Source organism: Littorina saxatilis, linkage group LG3 (assembly GCF_037325665.1).
Source record: "Littorina saxatilis isolate snail1 linkage group LG3, US_GU_Lsax_2.0, whole genome shotgun sequence".
Classification (NCBI taxonomy): Eukaryota; Metazoa; Mollusca; class Gastropoda; order Littorinimorpha; family Littorinidae; genus Littorina; species Littorina saxatilis.
Window position 1 is genome coordinate 29,668,156 of NC_090247.1, and position 21,305 is coordinate 29,689,460.

At 39.4% G+C, this 21,305-nt stretch overlaps 1 protein-coding gene across 2 annotated transcripts; it reads left to right on the plus strand.

The window, feature by feature from the left end:
• The first annotated feature begins 136 nt into the window (after nucleotides 1-136).
• Nucleotides 137-17,604, plus strand: LOC138962089 (TBC1 domain family member 15-like). Of its 2 annotated transcripts, none has more exons than XM_070333801.1 (15): nucleotides 137-209; nucleotides 2,166-2,261; nucleotides 2,671-2,791; nucleotides 3,370-3,583; nucleotides 4,236-4,347; nucleotides 4,747-4,938; nucleotides 6,375-6,503; nucleotides 6,879-6,982; nucleotides 7,433-7,527; nucleotides 7,935-8,051; nucleotides 8,331-8,431; nucleotides 8,875-8,974; nucleotides 9,532-9,629; nucleotides 11,414-11,530; nucleotides 11,991-17,604. In XM_070333801.1, exons 1-15 carry the CDS (start codon nucleotides 192-194, stop codon nucleotides 12,315-12,317), a joined length of 1,941 nt encoding a protein of 646 aa, XP_070189902.1. In that variant the 5' UTR covers nucleotides 137-191; the 3' UTR covers nucleotides 12,318-17,604. The 2 variants fall into 2 exon arrangements, with proteins under 2 accessions (XP_070189902.1, XP_070189900.1); XM_070333799.1 differs by having other exon boundaries at nucleotides 145-209; nucleotides 2,154-2,261.
• The last annotated feature ends 3,701 nt before the right edge of the window (nucleotides 17,605-21,305 follow it).

Below are 21,305 nucleotides of genomic sequence, written 5' to 3' on the forward strand. Positions count from 1 at the left end.
TATTAGAATGTTGTATCTGCCATAAACTCGCCTCAGCTGTTCACTGTTCCAATACAGCTCAGGTCCAGGTCCAGCAAAACATCCTTATTTTGATCACTCGCTTTCCTAATCCATCTTTTTGATTCTACTACGTCATTTCTAAATATCAACACAACATCACCACACTGATTCATTATTGTTGCCGCATAACCATGTCGTCTGTGAATCAGGTGAGACTTATCTTATGAATTTGACATAATTGTCTTCTTAGAATTTTCTTCCACAGCCGTCAGTCTTTTCCTTCAGTTCGAAAGGCTGTAAATGCTTTACAAATGGTAAGAGTCTGGGCGGAAGTTTCCTGTCTATGTCGCTGACCGCAGGAGAAACTCAACCTGACATTCTTTTTGCTGCACTACGGTTTATAAGAGATGCTTGATTTATAAAGGAGCCCTTAAAATGCAGGCGCGGTTTCACATTATTTGTTGAAGCTCAACAGTAAGGAGGAGTAGAGTAAGGTTGTTGCATGTTGGCTTGTTGCATGGTCATGCGATCTTTACAGCAGTGTTCTATTATTAGAGCTTAGACTCTAGAGTCGCAGTGATACTGGTACTGGTAGATGTGCATAATGGCAGGACACCTAGTACTACCATTTGTCAAGGACATTAAGGGATGCATCTTGATGTGAACTGTTCTGGAAGTGATCTCACTCACTGTACAGTTTTTCAACAATGTTCAATCACTGATTCAGTATGGAACATCAGATCTTAAGTTTCGGTTGAGCAGTTTCGTCCATTCACATACTGACACAGTGCTAACATGTAACTTCTATTTCCATTTAGAGTTAACACATACATCGTCAGCTGTTAGTGTTACTGTGTCAAGTGCATAATATATAGTTACAATCAAGTATTCTGAAACCAGTGATTGTGAGTGAGTGTTAGTGTTACTCAACTTACTGTTGCTGTTAAGGGGGAACGGAAGGAAGATTATACTTGTCTGTATCCCTATCACCATATTACTTGGATATATATCAGTGTATCGGATGTGTACACATGGTTAAAGTGTTCAAACAGAAAAAGTATACTGATAGATGAGAATGACTACAATAGTGCATGGTCAGCATAAGTGCAGTTGATAATGGACATTGTTGGGAAATAACTCTGTCGGGTTTGTATAGGCTGTGAAAGAGTTAGTACCCTTGCATTTTCAAAGACAAACATGCATCGATCTGCAAGTGTTTCCTGTCCTTGTGTTTCAGACACATGCACACCCTAGCTAGTGAATGGCCAATATAATTTCACGAGGGAAAATGTCATCTCTTTTTATCTCCGTTTGTATTTTGTTTGTACTTCGAAAGACAATTGCAGATAAGCGCTATATGTAACACTAACAGAGTTGCTTAAAGGCATATGTACTCGATGACTATACACGCTAATTGCTTTACCAACAGCTGGAGACATGCTAAATTAAGTTCCCTGCAAAATATTGTGGTCTAGGACCCCTTCAATGTTGAGATATGTTAATTTTCATTTTGATCTGGATCGTCCTATTTATAGATTTGGCAACACATGTAACGTTGATGCAAGGGAGCTAACACCGCGGCTTTGTTGACATTCTCACTTTTTCAGAGGCTAGAACAAGCTGTAATGCATGTATTATGGTCCGCGCATGGTGACGTATCGTCATTATATGGTCTTATGGTGCGTTTGACATCGATTATGGGCAAACTACACTTTGTAAACACGGGAGCGCGTACATATGCCTTTAACTGATCGGGGGGCCGGGTAGCTCAGGTAGTATTGAGCACTGGACCTGTGATTGTAGGGTCGTGGGTTTGAATCCGGGCCAGAACGGACACAGGTCAACTTTATGTGCGGACCCAGAAATAGTAGCCATGTCCCACCCCCGTATCACCACAGTGGCATGTAAGGAACCTTGATCATTCTGTTATAAGTGCCGATGGCTGATAGCACCTAAACACGCATACACTTGTGTATCTCATCTAAAGTTGGGTTCTTCTTCTTCTTCTCATTCGCTTCTTAAAGTTGGGTTAATTATACTAATGCCCCCTGGCCTTATGGCTTTGCCATGAGGGCATAAAACTTGAATTTATCTCACTGATCAAAAAATTAAATCATACCTTGAAATGTTCATTTGAATAATGACTTGTTTAGTCTTTGTTTCAGGTGCTGTTTGCAAAAGACAGTGTTTATGTCCATGTCAATGTTGATGTCCAAGAAAAAGATGCCCACATTGCAGGCAGAGTGTTTTTCCTCCAGAAGGTATGAATTTTCTTTTCATTTGATTCTTCTTCAAGTCTTGCAAGGTTTGTGTACACACATGTTTACGGTTTAGGTTGAATATTTGTTCTTTCCCATCTTACTTTTGTGCCACTTGATTTGTCATCACATTTTATACCAGTTTGCCATAAATAGTAAAACATCAGCTATGCATGCATGTATGCCCTTTTTCACGTTTGTCTGTGTGTTTACCAGACAATTCTATTCCATTCTAGCTTGGCCCTAGATTATCACTTTATGCTGGTTGCATTGTGTGTGCACATGGCTAATTCTAAATAGATTCAGTGTTTCTACTTAACTCTCTTGTGTTAAAGGACTTTCAACCATTGACTTCAGAACATTTTCTCCTCAGAAGTGTTTCAAGATTTAATAACTTACAACCTGATTCCAGCCTGATGGTCACTATGTGGAGTGGAAGGCGGAGGAGGTTTTGAACCTTGAGGCACAGGCAGATCAGGACTGGGCCGTCATAGGTGCCGTCAGCTACAAGAGTGAGACCCAGGGCGATACAGGTGGGTGTTTTCATCACTAACAAAAACTAGGCACCAGTGCTTTTGTTAAAAGAGCTGATTGGGATGTGCAGGGAGTAGGGTGGAATCAGCACATGATGGGCCATTTGAGCCATTTATTGTAAATTTGATAAATTGTCTCTTTTAGTCAACTTTAAATGGGGACATCAGAAACTCAGCTTTAGTTGAGGAAAGACCTAGTCAGTTGAGCCTCAACAAACTTTTGATGAAAACAAGACTTACCTTAGAAGTTAGATGCCTTTACGAGAAAGGGGAGAAAAATCAAACCAACAAATATATAAAAGTCACCTTTGTGTATTTTCACAGTTTAAAAAAAAAGTTTTAGTTAGAATAAACCTATATTACCATCAAATGTCATGTTGTCAAAAATTAAAAACAATTGAAAGAATATTTATTCTTATCCCACAGTATTCGGTTGGTAAAAAATATCTACTTCACCACAGGGTGCATGACAATTTACATGCTGTCAACAATACTGATAAAAATAAATATAATAAGAAATTGGGAGATATCTTGCTTATACTTATAGCTCATGCCTGAAGTTAAGATTTGATTTGCAGTTTCAATGAACGCCAAAATGGACGCCCGGCGCAAGTACAACATAAGCTTCGACATTCTGGACTTGAAGAGCTTCAAGCGCAGTGCTCCAAACCATGGGTGGGCGTACATAATCTTCATCCTGAAAGACGGCACAACGTTTCCTGCTCTCCACTTCCACAATGGTGGCAGTAAGGCCTTGTTAAAAGAGCTGGAGAAGTTCATCCACATCCGCAGGTGAGGAGGAGAACTTTCAACTTCATAATCTTGTGATGGGTCGTGGGTGTTCCCAGGGCTTCATTTCTACCTCTTTAGCTGCAGGCAAAGCTATTTTTAGCACCCTTCCTTCCCCACAGCAGAAATAACACAGCAGCTTGGTGCCAGCCCCTGATAAATTCCCTCTCCCTGTAAAGCGCAGAAGCATTTGGGTAAAACTAGCAAGCGAGCTTAACTTTGTGCTGGCTGCAGCTGTTGGTAGCCAAATGATTCTCTCTGCCCTGGCTACTTTTAACTTGCACCTTCCACAACCAAATGCAAGCCAGGAACAGCTGTGGGGTGGACACTTTTGTATAAGACGACTGGGGGACTTCCTGGGATTGACTGTGTGTGTGTGTTTATTCTGGGGTGTCTTGTGTCAACACAATTTTCTCCCCTGTCCTCCGCAATTAAGGTCATTTTTAAGTCAACTGTGTCCTTATCCTGTTGCTTTTCGTACTTTCTCTTTCTTTTATTGTAAAGGGGGTTCAATAGCACTTTGTGGTAAGACTTCTGTTGAACATTTTTAAAAAAATGTTTGAAATGCTGGGATGTGATTATGATGCTGAGAAAGATTATTTTTCTTGAGTTCATGCTTATCACATGTGTAACACATTGAAACTTGTGTGTGCAGATCACCCAATGACCAGAGATTGTTCCTCGTTCAGGAGCATGATCCTGACATGCTGTCCAAGTCCTTTGATGAACTCAACCTCTTTTCAGAATCTTCTGGGCGGCTAGTGTCTGTGAGTATTTGTGTGTCAATCCAGTTGCTGTTTGCTCGTGCTGTGGCTTATCTGAGAAAACGAGGGTCTTGTTGATGTCTTTGAATTTATGTTGTCTGCTTAATCAACTTGAAATATGGGATATATGTATGATATATTATATATATATATATAAAGAGAGAGAGAGAGAGAATTAATGAATTACATCAAAAGTGAGAATGCGAAAGAATTACGTCATGAGCAAGGAAGCTCATCCTTTACTCTAATATATATGAGGGAACTGTTAGTGTTATTTATTGTCACTGATTGAATTTTGTTCGCAAACAGTTTGTGTTTATTCAAGCAGTTCTGTTTATTAATAGCAGCACTGGCCTTCACAATTACTTCTGTTTTTATCGATTTTTTGTTTGTTTTTCACAGAACTTTATCAGAGACCCCTACACAGCCACGATGGGTAGCTTCTCCAAGGTGACCAACTTCCTGCGAGACGTGCTGATGTCCGACAACCCACACGCGCGACCCAGAGAGGAAGTGGCGGAGTTGTTGCATGACGACATTCCTGGCATGGAGGTCAACCACCAGGATGAACCTGGATTTGAGATGGTCACCAAGGTAACAAGATATATGGCTTTGCGTGAAATTGGTTATTTAGGGTGGAATGATTTTAGGGAGTACAGTGGGTTGTTATATTTAGTCAAGTTTTGACTAAATATTTTAACATCGAGGGGGAATCGAAACGAGGGTGTGGTGTATGTGTGCATGTGTGTGTGTGTGTGTGTGTGTGTGTGTGTGTGTGTGTAGAGCGATTCAGACTAAACTACTGGACCGATCTTTATGAAATTTGACATGAGAGTTCCTGGGTATGAAATCCCCGAACGTTTTTTTCATTTTTTTGATAAATGTCTTTGATGACGTCATATCCGGCTTTTCGTGAAAGTTGAGGCGGCACTGTCACGCCCTCATTTTTCAACCAATTTGGTTGAAATTTTGGTCAAGTAATCTTCGACGAAGCCCGGACTTCGGTATTGCATTTCAGCTTGGTGGCTTAAAAATTAATTAATGACTTTGGTCATTAAAAATCTGAAAATTGTAAAAAAAAATAAAAATTTATAAAACGATCCAAATTTACGTTTATCTTATTCTCCATCATTTGCTGATTCCAAAAACATATAAATATGTTATATTCGGATTAAAAACAAGCTCTGAAAATTAAATATATAAAAATTATTATCAAAATTAAATTGTCCAAATCAATTTAAAAACACTTTCATCTTATTCCTTGTCGGTTCCTGATTCCAAAAACATATACATATGGTATGTTTAGATTAAAAACACGCTCAGAAAGTTAAAACAAACAGAGGTACAGAAAAGCGTGCTATCCTTCTTAGCGCAACTACTACCCCGCTCTTCTTGTCAATTTCACTGCCTTTGCCATGAGCGGTGGACTGACGATGCTACGAGTATACGGTCTTGCTGAAAAATGGCATTGCGTTCAGTTTCATTCTGTGAGTTCGACAGCTACTTGACTAAATATTGTATTTTCGTCTTACGCGACTTGTTTTTTGTTTTTAGTTTGGGTAAAGGTTAAATTGATGAAGTAGAGCAAGAGATGAGCAAATGGCATCTGTTTATGTGTGAGTGTAAATGGGTATTTCTATAACAGTACGTATAACAACACTTGATTGTCCATTAAAATGAAAGATTAAGCTGAAAAATGTTGTTTGACACACCCAGCCTGCATGTAAACGATTATAACTTGAACTTTTCAAAAGAATTATTTGGACACTGGCTGAGGTACAGCAGGAGATAAGTGAAACGCTGTGTGTGAGTACACATGGGTATGTGTGAATAGCTGTGTGCAGCGTGCATAACTCCAAAATCAGAAGGGTTACACAGAGCTGTTGTAAAACTTTAGCTGTGGTGTCTGGAGAGAGGTTAAGCTGACAATTCAGTGTGTGTTTGCATTTACTACAGAAATGTCAGTAGAATTGCTTATCCTTGTATAATCCATGATTGATTAAAATACTGTTCATTATTGTGGTCTACAGACGAAATTACCCAACAGACCAGACGTCCAACGTGGTGAACAATTGAACGCTCAGCAGTGGGCAGCCTACTTCGACACTGACGGTCGCATCACACACATTGACAACCTCAAGGAACAAATCTTCAGAGGGGTAAGTTATAGCTGCTGTTTTTGATTTCTTTACCAGAGCTGTAGAATCCAGTTTTGTGAAATGAACAGGTTTATTGTCTGTTGCTTTTCACAACGATTGAAATTGAATGTAGTTTCCAAACTGGGATTTTTCTACTGTCACAAATATTAGCTCTCACAAAGTCTGGTCATTCTGTTAAATTAAGCAGTCACAAGTCTTGTGCAGATTTTACATTTCATTTGTCGGTTAAACCCTGTCAAACACATGTGTTTGGCCTGTTGTGTTACTGTGTTCTCAGGTTAAAAGTGTTAGCGTCAGTGTGTAAGGAGTGAGGTTCATTTTGTTTCATCGACTGTTGAAGACAATGCACTAACGAACTGCAATTTGCTCTGACAGGGTGTGGATCCGTCTATTCGCAACGAGGTGTGGAAGTACTTGTTGGGATATTATTCCTGGGACTCCACACTGAAGAAGCGACAGGAAGAAAGGAAGAGAAAAGTGTGAGTGTTTCAACTGTCATCCCATCAACCTTTCATAGTTTGGTAGGGGTTATTTACTACAAATGTGAGGATTCAGTAGGGTTTCTCGTCTAATCCATGTTATGTCGTGAATCTTTTCGAAACGTGCTTGTAAATTAGTACCCTCACCACGCAGGTAAACTGTCACAAACCAACAGCTGAGGGACACACCAGCTGAGTCACTTTGTATTCCAAATCAGAAAATTGCTAGCCAATCTGTTGAATGTGACCACCATTACCTCCCTTGAGTGAAGGCTATTCCAACGTGATGCAGTTGGTTGATTGTTTGAATATGGTGATCATCATCTACTTCACATAAAAGCTGTTCGTACATGACATAGATAGCACTTCCATCCATGACAATGTCTGGAATGTGTTTTCATGTGCACGCTTGTGTTTTCAGAGAGATTATTTTCCCGCTTGTGTTTTCAGAGATGACTACTTCCGCATGAAGTTGCAGTGGAAAACGATCAGTGCAGAGCAGGAGAAACGCTTCTCTACCCTCAGGGAGAGGAAAGGACTCATAGGTAAAGTGCCTCATTCATTGGACAGTGAGGTTTATTTGGATTTACGGTTGATTTTGACCTGTTTGATAAAGCTGGAATAGTAACTGTAGTGTCTGTTTTGGGGTAGCACTTAAATGAAGGTCTGTGTCTTCTTTTTTGCCTGTTTGGATTCCTGACTTTTTGTGTAACTGTGAGTGTTTGTGTGTGTGTGTGTTTGTTTGTGTGTGCTTGTGTGTGTGTGTCTGTCTGGGCACATGTGCTCACCCTTTCTTCTTTTTGTACACGTTCTCTGTCATTGGCTTTTTCTTCTTGTACAATAATTATCGGTGTCATAATGTTTTTATTTTTATTTTTTTGATGTTATTATTGTTATCCTTTTTTTACACTCATTCGACCACTCACGATTTTATTGTTCTCTGCTGTTACAGACAAGGATGTCTCCAGAACGGACAGAACGCAGAAGTTTTTCTCCGGTGACAGAAATCAAAATCTTCAGGTGCTCTACGACATTCTGATGACCTACTGCATGTACAACTTTGACCTGGGTAAGTGTTTCCACATATTGGGTTTTTTTTTATGGAGACAGAAGATGTAACTTTGTAATAGGGAGTTGGGTGGGGGGGGGGGGGGAGAGATTATAGGTGCGAGGATAGGGGCAATAATGTCACAGATGTTGTTTTCTGACACTAGATGTAGAGGGAGGGTAGCGCTACTCTCTGTGGTTCATGTGTTGATCTTAAAGTACCAAGCTGTATTCTGAAAATAAAAGTGAAATGCTTTGATTGGGCAATAATTAATGTTTGTGTTCCACGTGTGTGTTGCAGGCTATGTTCAGGGCATGAGTGACCTGCTGTCTCCAGTTCTGGTTGTCATGGAGAACGAGGTTGATGCTTTCTGGTGCTTTGCTGGGCTTATGGAGAGAATGGTAGGTCTTATGCACATTCTTAGGCAAATTGCGTGAATGATAAAAGAGAGAAAACAGTTAAACCATTTCAAATGGTAGCTGCCAAAGAACTTCATCTTTGGCCTGCTGCTGGCTTAGAAAGTGCGCAAACAAAATAACTTCTCAATTTAGTTTTGTACGAATTTGAAACTGAACAAGATGGTTGTGGCAAACTTTCTGTATTGCTGGCTGAAGTCAAACATAATGCTAGGTGAGGTAAATATTGTGTTTTGTGTTATCTGGAGTTTTCATGAGTGACCTAATCAAATCAAGGAGTGTCACACTTCATAATTGTCACCATCACATCAGCTTGTATATGTGTCACTCCACTGAAATTAAAAAGTAGTTGTGGTGAATTCTTAGAATTGAATTTGATCATAAACTTTGCTGTGGATTGATGATAATGCCATTTGCTTGCTGTGCAGTGCACCAACTTTGAAATGGACCAGGGTGGCATGAAAATGCAGTTGACCCAGATCCAGAAGTTGATGCAGGTCTACGACCCAGAACTCTACACCTACCTGGGTATGTTAGTTGTTACTGAATATAGAATAGTTTGATTGCCCATAGTTGGGAATTTGTCCCGTTGTCGCAGTTAAAAAGGTATCCAATAAAATCATGCCCACAATAACATGCACATGTATAAAAAGAATCGACAAAAGTTGATGATCCCTTTGCTGCTCAAACATTTTGCAGAGTTTGTTTATTCAATATCTTACTGGGTTGAACAAGGTTACAGAGTCTCTGTGTTTGATTTTTTGGTTTTCAACAAGATAATCATTAAAAAGTTGAAAGTGTTTGACTCTTAAGGTTGATATTGAAAATTCTATGCTGTGTCTGTCCCGGCTAATTCTATGTCATCTATCTTGGTATCTGTTCTTCATTGTGAATCTTCTTCTTATTGGTCAGATGGAAACTCCAGTCTCTGTGATGAATCATTGTGGATGACCATAATTCTCATTTTGAATGCTTGTTTTTTTTACACATCTCCTTCCATGACAAGCAGTTTAACAGTGTGTTGAAGTATGACTTACCTGTGTAATGCTTTTCTTCAGAGTAGTATTTTTTGTTAATTTTTCCAGAGAGCCACGATTCTGGCAACTTCTACTTCTGCTTCCGATGGATCCTGATTCATTTCAAGAGAGAATTCCACTTCCATGAAATACATCGATTGTGGGAGGTAAGCTAAAATCATGCTCGTCCACTGAGACAATTTCTGACAGATCTCTAAAATTCATGATAACTGAAGACGGCCACTTGCGCATGAAACATTTTTAAAGCCATCCAGTGCTTCTACACAATATTTTTTTTTCTCAGCAGTTGACAAGGTAAATCCTGCAAGAGAACACCATCTAGCATTTCGTCCAAGGCTGTAAATTAGTCAGAAGAAGTCGGACCTGCTGTAGATAAAGTGAGAATCCTGAATTGATGAGGCGGGAGAAAGGAGACATACATGTGTTGTTGTTTTTGATGTTGTTGTTGGCAAAGCTATGATAAACATAAGATCAACTTAAAGGCAAACTCGTTCCAGCTCACCATCTCCTATCTGGCCATGCTTTTACTTGAGATAGGGCCATCCCTCCATTTGGACTCGTACCAAAAATGAACATCCTGATTGCTTTCTGTGCAGAGTTAATTACACCCCCGGTATAGGGGTGTGTATAGGTTTCACTGGATGTGTTTGTTTGTTTGTGTGTTTGTGTTCGCATATAGATCTCAAGAATGAACGGACCGATCGTCACCAAACTTGGTGAACAGGTTCTATACATTCCTGAGACGGTCCTTACAAAAATTGGGACCAGTCAAACACACGGTTAGGGAGTTATTGGTGGATTAAGATTAAGAGTGACATATTAATGGTCAAAGGGAAATAACCTTCTCAGTTGGTGGCAGTGAGAATGGTTATTTCCCTTTGACCAACGGGGGTGTTTTTCCTACCTCGACGTACCCTTTCGCAATGGACCCTGTGTTTACATTCTGACTTCTGACTTCTGACTTTTGACTTCTGACTTTTGACTTTTGACTTCTGACTTCTGACTTCTGACTTCTGACTTCTGACTTCTGACTTCTGACTTCTGACTTTTGACTTTTGACTTTTGACTTCTGACTTCTGACTTCTGACCTCAGTTGGTGGCAGTGAGAATGGTAAGGACGGGGGTGTTTTTCCTACCTCGGAGGAATTTCTTGTTTTTTTATGAATTCATTTCTTGAAAAGCCATTAGTGGAAGGAAGTGCACAGGAAGTTGTCAGGATGTTGATTTGTGGTATGTGTGCAAGTGGTCGGATGTTTTTTCCCCATGTAAATGGCTGGCCTGATTCGAAATAGTAAGCAAAATTATCTCACAGGAAGGACTGTGAAGTTGTGTTTATAGGACCAGCCTAGTAGATCAAATTTGGTGGTGTGTTGATATTTTGAAAAACATTTGTTTGCCTGAATTCAACATTGTGCTGTGCTGAAGTGTTAGATGTGGAATTTAATACAGCATTGTATATGTTGAAGAGGGAAATTAATACAGCATTGTATATGTTGAATAGGGAAAGTAACACAGCATTGTATATGTTGAATAGGGAAAGTAACACAGCATTGTATATGTTGAAGAGGGAAAGTAACACAGCATTGTATATGTTGAAGAGGGAAAGTAACACAGCATTGTATATGTTGAAGAGGGAAAGTAACACAGCATTGTATATGTTGAAGAGGGAAAGTAACACAGCATTGTATATGTTGAAGAGGGAAAGTAACACAGCATTGTATATGTTGAAAAGGGAAAGTAACACAGCATTGTATATGTTGAATAGGGAAAGTAACACAGCATTGTATATGTTGAAGAGGGAAAGTAACACAGCATTGTATATGTTGAAAAGGGAAAGTAACACAGCATTGTATATGTTGAAGAGGGAAAGTAACACAGCATTGTATATGTTGAAGAGGGAAAGTAACACAGCATTGTATATGTTGAACAGGTGTTGTGGACAGACCTGCCTTGTCAGAACTTCCATCTTGTGTTCTCACTGGCCATCCTGGATGCAGAGAAATCTACGCTGATGGAAAACAAGTTTGGTTTCACAGAGATTCTCAAGGTACGCATGATGCTAGTTCTGAATTCTACTCTCCTTTGAATATTGTTTCTAGAATTGTCCCAGACCTCAGCAATTCTTTTGCTTTATTTACTTTTTGAATGCAGTCTTAATTTTATTTGCTGTTGTTTGCTGACACACAGGCGGCACCGTATCATTGGCAGCATTAGAAATTGTTGTATCTACCTGCATTGTGTGTGCGTTGTCAGAATGGGTGCCTTTACCTCAGGAAGTTTTGTCTAAAGGCATGATCATACATTAGCAAGATCCACTTTAAAATGTTTCACAATCAATTCCCTTGTACTCATGAACATAACAGCTGAAGGTATTGTGAAATGTGGGCCTTAGATCAAACTGACACAGTTGATCTACAGTGAATTGTAGCCCCGCTCAAAGGAATGAAACCAGGTTATTATTAGTTGTCTAGCCTGCCAGCTGAGATGGTGTTCTTTCTGTCTTTCAGCATATCAATGACATCAGCCAGACCATCCCCTTGGAAGAGATGCTGAAGAAGGCGGAGGGCATCTTCCTGCAGATGAAGAACTACAAGAAGCTGCCGCTCGCCGTCAAAGAAATCCTGGGCATCCTCCCAAACTCTCCCGCCTCCTCCGGCTCCTCTGTCGCGGGAACACCAGCCACTCGCGAACCTAGTCCCTTCCCGGCTCCTGCAGTGACCAATGGAACGACAAGCGTCGTGAGCAATGGCACGGGCCCCAACAGTCCCGACGACAGTAGCATAGAAATCCTCTCCGATGCTGCCGACTCCGCTGCGTCTAACTTCTATCATTGATAAACTTGAGTGGCATTGGGTGTTCTGTGTTTGTGGGTGTAAAAGGGTAAAGGAGAGAATGAGAAGTGGGCTTTTTGTAGGGGTGTTTAGGGGGCAGAGAGAGAGAGAATTTAGAGGAGGGAGGAAGGGGTGTGGGGAAGAAGGGAGAGGAGAGAGTTCAGATGTGGGAGAGTGGCATTGGTTGTGTGTGTGTGTGAAGGGGAGAGAACAAAGACTTTCGATTGGGAGAGGGTGAGAAGACATGTGAGGGGAAGAGTAGAGAGAAGGTGTCTGTGTGCTTGTGTTTGGATGTGCTTGTTTGTTTTTATTTTATTTTATTTCGAGTGTTCGGATGAATGTATACTTGTGTTTGGTGGGCATGTACAATATTTGCGTGAGCTGGTGTGAAAGAGGAAAGCATTTAATGTCAAATCATGATGGTGGTTTGGCCGACTGTACAGTTTATTCTTGCTGCACTTTGGCAGTGTCCCTTTTCTCAGTACTTGAAGATTGTAGTAGTTTTTAAGTTGATGTTATTGTAACATTGGCTTTTAATCTGCTTAAATGATGAACAGTACTTTGTTAAACTGTACAGTGTTGTTACTTCGCAGTGTAGTAATTATTGTAGCAGCTGCAGTATTTGTTACTCACAGACATCCGTCATTTGCAGAGCATTGTTGACTCATGTTTGAATGCTTGTTCTTTGCCATTTGAAAAAAGTCATATCTTTTTGAGAAAAAAAAGCAAATCAGCTTGTTGCTTTTTAATGTTTTTATTTTCTTTATTTTTACAGATTTTCAAAATTGTTGTCTTCAGTGTCTGAACTGAGTGATGATTTTCATTTAGAGTGCTTTCAAAAGCGGTCCTTTCTGTTGCAACAGATATGCACTCATTTGTATACCAAATTTAAACTTTGATGCAGAACTGGAAGCAAGCTTTGATTCTGAGTTGGCTTTTAAATGGGTTATTTTCTTAGATTTTAGTTTGGATTTAGGATTTCAGTGGCGAAATTGCATTTGGTTTTGGTGGTTTGGACACACCTTCTGAGATGGTGTTCACCTTTTGATCAGATTTTTTGTAAGAGGTAATGATCAGCAGTGTTCAAAAAAAAAGTTTTTACATCACTACTGTTTTCGGCTTAGCTTAGAAAGTTAACATCATCTATTGACTTGTGTGGCTGCGTGTTATTTTCTGGAATCTTACTCTGTTGTACAGCATTGTCTGTGATAGATCAGTATTTAATACCACTTGTAAGCTTCATTTGATGTGTCAGGACTTTATGAGGGTAGACCAACAATTTGACTGAAGATGGATCCCCCCCCCCCCCCCGCCCCCCAGAGTGGCACCATTTTTGGATTATGAATGTATACTTTTACTGTCAAATAACTGTTAGGGAAAGGAAATCGGACCCCCCGCGGGCTAGGGGGAGTCCCATATTGGTTGGGACGAGAAAGAATTTACCCGATGCTCCCCAGCCTGTCGTAAGAGGCGACTAACGGATTCTGTTTCTCCTTTTACCCGTAAGTGTTTCTTGTATAGAATATAGTCAAATTTTGTAAAGATTTTAGTCAAGCAGTATGTAAGAAATGTTAAGTCCTTTGTACTGGAAACTTGCATTCTCCCAGTAAGGTAATATACTGAAAGGCATAAATTCTGCAAATAGTGCATTGAACGATTTTGCTCTCAAACGAAAATCAGATTGAACCTGTAATTTGTAGTTGACATCTTAAGTGTCGGAGCAAATGTTTCACGCTGTCATCGTGCGCTTTGCAGTATTGCTGATCCAGCCACAGCTCACTGTGCTAATAAAGACAATGGGCTGAACGGGAGACAATAACGTAAAAAAGATAGTGTGTGGCCCTATAAAATGCAACTGGCTGTTTGGCTGTATCAGATATCGCAATCATGCCACGACTTGATGAAGAAGAGAGACAGCAAGCGATTGGGATGCTTAGAGCTGGCCAAAGCATTGAACGTGATGAACACTGAACGTTTTCCGAAATCATTGCGCTTGGACTCTGTCACTTTTTTTGAAAAATTGTCATTTCATGATGTTCTATTCAAAATCAATAAAGCAAAGGTTTATAAACACTAAAATGGCCAATAAATAAAATATTCAAACATTGAAAACATTCACCACTGAGTTTATTTTTTGTGATTTTTTAAAGTTCAGTTTGCGGAATTTATGCCTCGGTATATATTGTACTACGTTGCAAGCCCCTGGAGCAAATTTTTGATTAGTGCTTTTGTGAACAAGAAACAATTGACAAGTGGCTCTATCCCATCTTCCCCCGTCACGATATAACCCTTCGTGGTTGAAAACGACGTTAAACACCAAATAAAGAAAAGAAATGAAATCGGGCCTCAATTAGTATAAATACTTTCGGTTGTTTGCAAACCTAAGGGTAATAATAGAGACCATTGATCGTCTTTTTTTTTTTTAACCTTCATTTTGTGTGTGTTAATTTGCTTTCTTGTTTTACTTATGTCATGCCAGTGGCAGTGTTTTATGTTCTCGTATGTTAGTAGCTTCTGTCAGTGCAGCTATAGAGCTTTGTAGAAAGGCTGACCTCTTATCAGCCAAAAATATGTTGCTGAGGCACAGTTAATCGAGCAACTGTTGTTTTTTTATTTAATTTTATTTTTATTTGGTATGGTTTGTCCACAAATTGTACTGCTTTGCATATATTATCTTTGTGAAGTATGATTTAGGAAATGTGCTTTTTGTAGTTAGATAAATGGAGTTTTCAATTCTGCTTCCATCACAGATGTGAAGCACAAGCAATTGAGCAACAGATTTTGTGTCATACATGTATTGATGTTTTTCACGACAAACTGTACTGCTTTGCTTGTGAGCTTTGTGAAGTCTGACTTTAAAAATGTGCTTAGCGGAGTCAGGTAGTTGTTACTGTTGCTTTGAAAATTTACCTGGGTATTTTTTCCCAACAACATGAGATTGAATGTTGTTAGCTTTTAGAATAATTGCTAAGATGTATTTTAGTTTTGGCGTTTTATTTCTCTAGGATGCTTGAATGTGTTGCAAGTGTTTTCTTATCTTTTAAGAAGGTTAATCTTTATTGTAATTCTGGAAAACAGACCTGAATCACACATTTTATCATATTAATTTAATGCATCCTGTCTGCTGTTGTTAGAATGCTTCAAAGTGTGGAATTTAATCGCTCAGGTAAATCGGGCATGGGAACATTTTAAGCTGAAAACATCATTTGAAAATTAACGGGTGTTGATATTTTATTCTACAATGCCCAAGAAGATCATGTCAGGGTACCAATGCTTCTGAAGTAGAAAGTAGGATATTCACTTATCTCATTGTACTTGGTATTTAGACAGCTTCTGGGTTGACCTGCCGGCAGTTGTTAACTTCTTGTATCAGTGCATGTGTGAATAGTGAACAATTGTCAAAAATGTAAATAATTATCATGGCAGATTTGTTTCATTACAGTATCAGCAACTCTTTTTTGATCATCTTAAATGAGACTCTGCAATCTCTGAAAATTGTTTCATCATCTGACAGTTCCCATGCCTGGTACTAAATGTATTGTGGCACGGGAAGAATACTGATAACACACAAACAAAACAAAAATAGCACACAGAGGTGAATATTATTTGCAGTGAATGGACAAAAGCAACCGAGACTAAGAGAAGGTAAAACTGGATATACTATAGGCTTTATCAATATTTGAACATAACTTGTTTAACCTTGTAGGAAGGATGATAGTTTTATTATTTATTTACTTGTATTTATCCATAAATGTGTTTGTTTTACTTGGGTTTTGTACAATTTGGAGTGTACAGTTGAACCCCTTTTTAAGACCTCAACAAAATCTGATAAAATCGGGTCTTAAAACAGGAGTCTGAAAATTGTCTCAGGTAAATTTACAGAGGTTATGAAGATAAAATCTAAAAAAGCAAATCTTGAACTGGGTTTTTTTTAAAAGAGGGGTTCCACTGTACCAGATTTAACCTTCCCCGTCGTGGGTCCGTGTGGACCGGGAAGGTTGTTTAATTGCAAATATATCCTAAACCAGTTGGAATTTTTTAATGAGCTTTTAAGAACGGCTCAGACACCTAAAAAGCTCTTATATCCTAAAAGATCATTACATTTCAGCGAGAAGTAATTAAACAAACAAAGGTCAAATTTAGGCTACACACGGAAGACATCGTGGGGCCATGCGGACCCATGTTTCTCAAACTGAAGGAACTTACATAAATACTAGGGAGAGAAGTCACAAACCTTCAGGTATTGGCTCTAAACATCATTTTCTACAATCTGTTTAATTTTGGAGTTAATAAGCAAGTCGCGTGGAGCGAAATTAATACATAAAAATGTGGGTCCACACGGCCCCACGACGTCTACAGAAGGGTATCCACGTTTTTCCATTTTTGAAAAGATTTAGTCCGCACAGTAATAATTAAATTAATAATTTAATTTGATTACTTCTCGCGGAAATTTAACCACGGCGTCTACGGAAGGGGGTGCATGTTTTTGCTTCCTTGGAAAGCATGGGTCTACGGAAGGGTATGCATATTTTTCCTTCTTTGAGAAGCATGGGTCCGCACGGCCCCACGATGTCTTCCCTGTGTAGTCGATAACCCGGTCGGGCGAAGGTTAAGGGTGTGAGATGTAATAGTGACAGTGTGTGTAAAGTATGGTTGTGAGAAGACAGTGCAATTAACCTATTAAATTGATTCATGTCATGATTTTAACTTTTTATTCTTTTTTTCAATCCTTGTTTTATTTCTGAAATGTGTGAGTAAATGTGTGCATACCATAATATAGCACACATTGATATGTCTACAGGGAGACAATGTAAAGAAGAAGAATAAAAGATAGTACATGTACAGTACTTTCAATTCTCCCTGTGATTTTGTCAGACTGAGGTTTTCCATTTTCTCTCATGTTATTTTGTCATGTACATTACTGCTGTACAAAAATAAGTAAATAAAAGCGTATAAATTGTTATTAACTGTGCTAACTGTGCAAGTCTACTGTACATCTGTACATAACATATATGTGACTGCATCATACATTTTGAAAACAAAGGGATGGATATGCATGAGAGAGGATTGTTGCTTGATGAGAGAGGATTGTTGCTTGAAGCTGGTGTGAACCGTTTCTGGAAGAAAGTATTTGCTTGAAGTGTGTGGGTTTTTCTCTTGTGTACTTGACTGTGTTCAGATAAAATCATATTTTATTCGTCTCTGTATTCTTGAAAAAAATATTTTGTAGGTGGTTTGATTCTCAAACTGAAAAGTGCAAGCAAACAAATAAAACAAATATAAAGGCAAATCAGGCTTTTTGTTGAATGTTTTAAAACAAAAGAATGAACGGGCAGAGAACGGACCCAAATGTATTACCTGCTATTCCGACTTGGTCGTGTGACAGACGTTTTCTTCCACACGAGATTACGTTGATTGTCTAACGAAGCCGTCAGGCTGAGTTAGACATCAGCTAATCGAATGTGGAAGAAAACTCTGTCACACGACCAAGTCGGAATAGCATTTATGTTTCACAGCTTCAACAGAGGAGAGAACAAACACGTTTTGCGTACTCAAGCTTGACAAACCTAAACACAGGAGCAGCCATTGTCGAGAGATCTACTTTTTGACGGAAGTGACCGAACAACTATGAATGACGTCTCGGTATGACGTCACAGTCATCGTCACAGTCTGTATCTTTTGAAGCATCGCATTCTTCATGACGTCTTTCTGTGTCTGCATCCGCGAAATGTTTGTTCATTCCGTGGCTCGCTCAGGAGGCCTGTTAGTCTGACACTATAAGGACAGAGTTCTGAACATAGATGACAAAGATTCCGGAATGAACAAACATTTCGCGGATGCAGACACAGAAAGACGTCATGAAGAATGCGATGCTTCAAAAGATACAGACTGTGACGATGACTGTGACGTCATTCACATATACCGAGACGTCATTCACAGTTGTTCGGTCACTTCCGTCAAAAAGTAGATCTCTCCACAATGGCTGCTCCTGTGTTTAGGTTTGTCAAGCTTGAGTACACAAAACGTGTTTGTTCTCTCCTCTGTTGAAGCTGTGAGACATAAATGCTATTCCGACTTGGTCGTGTGACAGAGTTTTCTTCCACACTCGATTAGCTGATGTCTAACTCAGCCTGACGGCTTCGTTAGACAATCAACGTAATCTCGTGTGGAAGAAAACGTCTGTCACACGACCAAGTCGGAATAGCAGGTATTATTACCAATTCAGTGTCCCATATGGCTTTTTGACCAATCAGGACGGATTCTAGGTGACCCTTTAAATGTTATAACGTTCAGGCAGGGACCCTTTTTGTTTATCAAGCTAAAAATTAACAAGACAAAGTAAAACTGTAAATCAACAATATCAGCGTGATTTTTTCTGAAGAATGACACTTCAAATGCTGTCAGATAATACTCTCTTTATCTAAAAAAAAAAAAAATACCGAAAAGCGAGTTTTGTCGGTGGGTGCTTTACGGAACAGCAACGCACCGCCCATCATCTGAGTGTGCACAATGCCGACCCGCTCACTTGAAATCTAAATTTATCTAAGTTCGGAAAAATCAAGTGAAATTGCTCACTCGCTTTATGTCAAATGTATCTTCACGTCATTTCCCATCCGTCTGGAGTCGGTTCTAAATACGTCGCTCTCCGTTCAACAAGAAAAAGCGAAGCAACCGAAACGCATGTTCAGCATGGTTTAACTTGTGAGATTGTTGTGTGTCAAACGCATTTGACCTGTGAATATTCATCACGTCAGGTGTGTTACTCTGATTGGCTGACCCAGGCCACAAGAATTCTTTGACTGACAGGCACAATTAGGTTCCCATTGCGGCTGTTCTGTCTAATTCGCGGGGTCGCTTCGAAATTTCTTTTGTTCGAATTACGGTAATAAAACCGTTATTTCTAATATGCTGACTGTTAGCAAATGATAACAGACATATCTCACAAACGATATCAGCATTCGCCTAAAAGGCTCATGCTTGATATCTTTTTTTCTCGACATGTCTGTTATCATTTGCTAACAGTCAGCATATTAGAAATAACTCATAATATCTTTTGTGGTTGTAGGTTATCCTATATTACTTAGTAAGAAGTGACACTATGTTCAAGATTTGTACAGTGTGTTATACTTGCTTTCCAAAAGAGAGGGGATGTTGTACTATCAACTGTGCCACCACCCAGCCTCTCCTGACTGTTACCTCTCAGACCTCTTCCCACGGTCTGGTATCATCAGTTAGAATAAGAATACATTGTGCACCCTAAACTTCTTCCAGCACAGCATCCTTATGCTAATGAATTGCACTCTGTGCTCAGCTCTGTTACTGTATGCTGCTTATATCTTATGCTCTATACTTTAATGAATAAACTTAGTGATAGAGATTCGTCTGATGTTATACTGATGTGGCTGAGAGTGTGACCAGCCTCCGAATACAAACACCGAACACCATAATTAGTATTACAAGTGAGCCTCAGTTTGAGTCGGGGTTCTATCGATCGTGTAACTCTGCATTTGCGCCACCGCAACTTTTTATCGCTTCACGCCGACGAAGAGGCAAGCTGCGAGGTAGGTCTCTCGAATGATAAATTAAATTGTTAGAATGCTAGGCACTCAGCATGTTCTCAAGTGTTGCATTTCACATACTTATATCCTTAGCTATATTTCTGTATATATTTTGTGATGCTTTGATGGCCCTGGTGATCGTGACGATCTGTTTTTCTTCTCGTTTCCCCATGTTTTGGGCATATTTTCAGTTTCTGCGTCAAATGCAACAAAACGGAGATTACTGGTTATTCTTGGACATGTTCACTGATAACTTTAATGTTTTATGAATCTCCACGTGTAGTTTCTCTGTATATAGTTCCATATATACTTTACAAGAAGCAGATAAAAACAGAGTGTCAACAACTGTCTGTAATTCGCCACCGCATCAATTCAATGTTAGATGTAACTCGCCACCGCATTTTTTGTTATTCGCCACCGCACTACGCAAATTTTTATTTTCAAACGCATCAACATCGTGGAGGCATTCAAACCTTTATTTTTGTCACAAAACTGACAGCAATTGATAGGAGCATTTTAACTTTAGTGCTGCAAGTTTTAAACTCAGGGGCGTGGCGTGATGTTGCCTATGCAACGGATTTAAAGGCACCATGAGTTGTAGTATTTCTTCTTCTTCTTCTTCTTCTTCTTCTTCTTCTTTTTCTTCTTCTTCTTCTTCTGTATGAAAAGTATGCTTATCTGTACTTGAGTGTATAACCCACATGTACTGGAATGTGCTTATATATATGACCCCCCCAAAAAAAATCCCTGGGACTGTGAGATTCAAGAGGTTTAGGGTATGATGACATCAATAGGAAATATAACAGTGCTTACCCGTAAGAGTGAAAAAAAATACTATATTTACAAGTGGGAAATGCATTGATGACTGCTAGTGATGATCTGAACAAATTACGCAGCAAAATAAAGACACATCAGAACATGAAGACCAACGTTTTCACCAATGAGATTTCCCTTTTAGGAAGGCACGCTGATGATGAAAAGTTTGTCCTCATGTTCTCTTTTGCATTCATTTACATTCGGAAGATTGACTACACGTACAAGAATGTACAAAAACGTTCCGCATGGTTTGAACATTACTTAGTGTAAGGCGACGAATGGCAGGATGGATAGCGTACTGCCCCTATGATCCGCTTAATTTCCTTGGCCGCGGGTTCAATCCCTTGCCGGTGTAGGATCCGGTCCGGTCCCTCCTCTGAAGTAGTCCCCCGGGGGACCAATTCGTGGCAAAAACTGCTCTATAATGGTCCCCCCTTAGACATCCAGCCTCGTTTTTCTTAGGCATTCAAGCCATTTTCAATCTATATCTTCGTCCGGTATTATGTAGTGCACAGACAGCAATCTCTTTGTTTGACTATATTTTGCAGAAAATAAAATAGATCTGATTTATAATGCCGTTCAAAAGAAAAATCACATGAAATAAAATGAATAATAA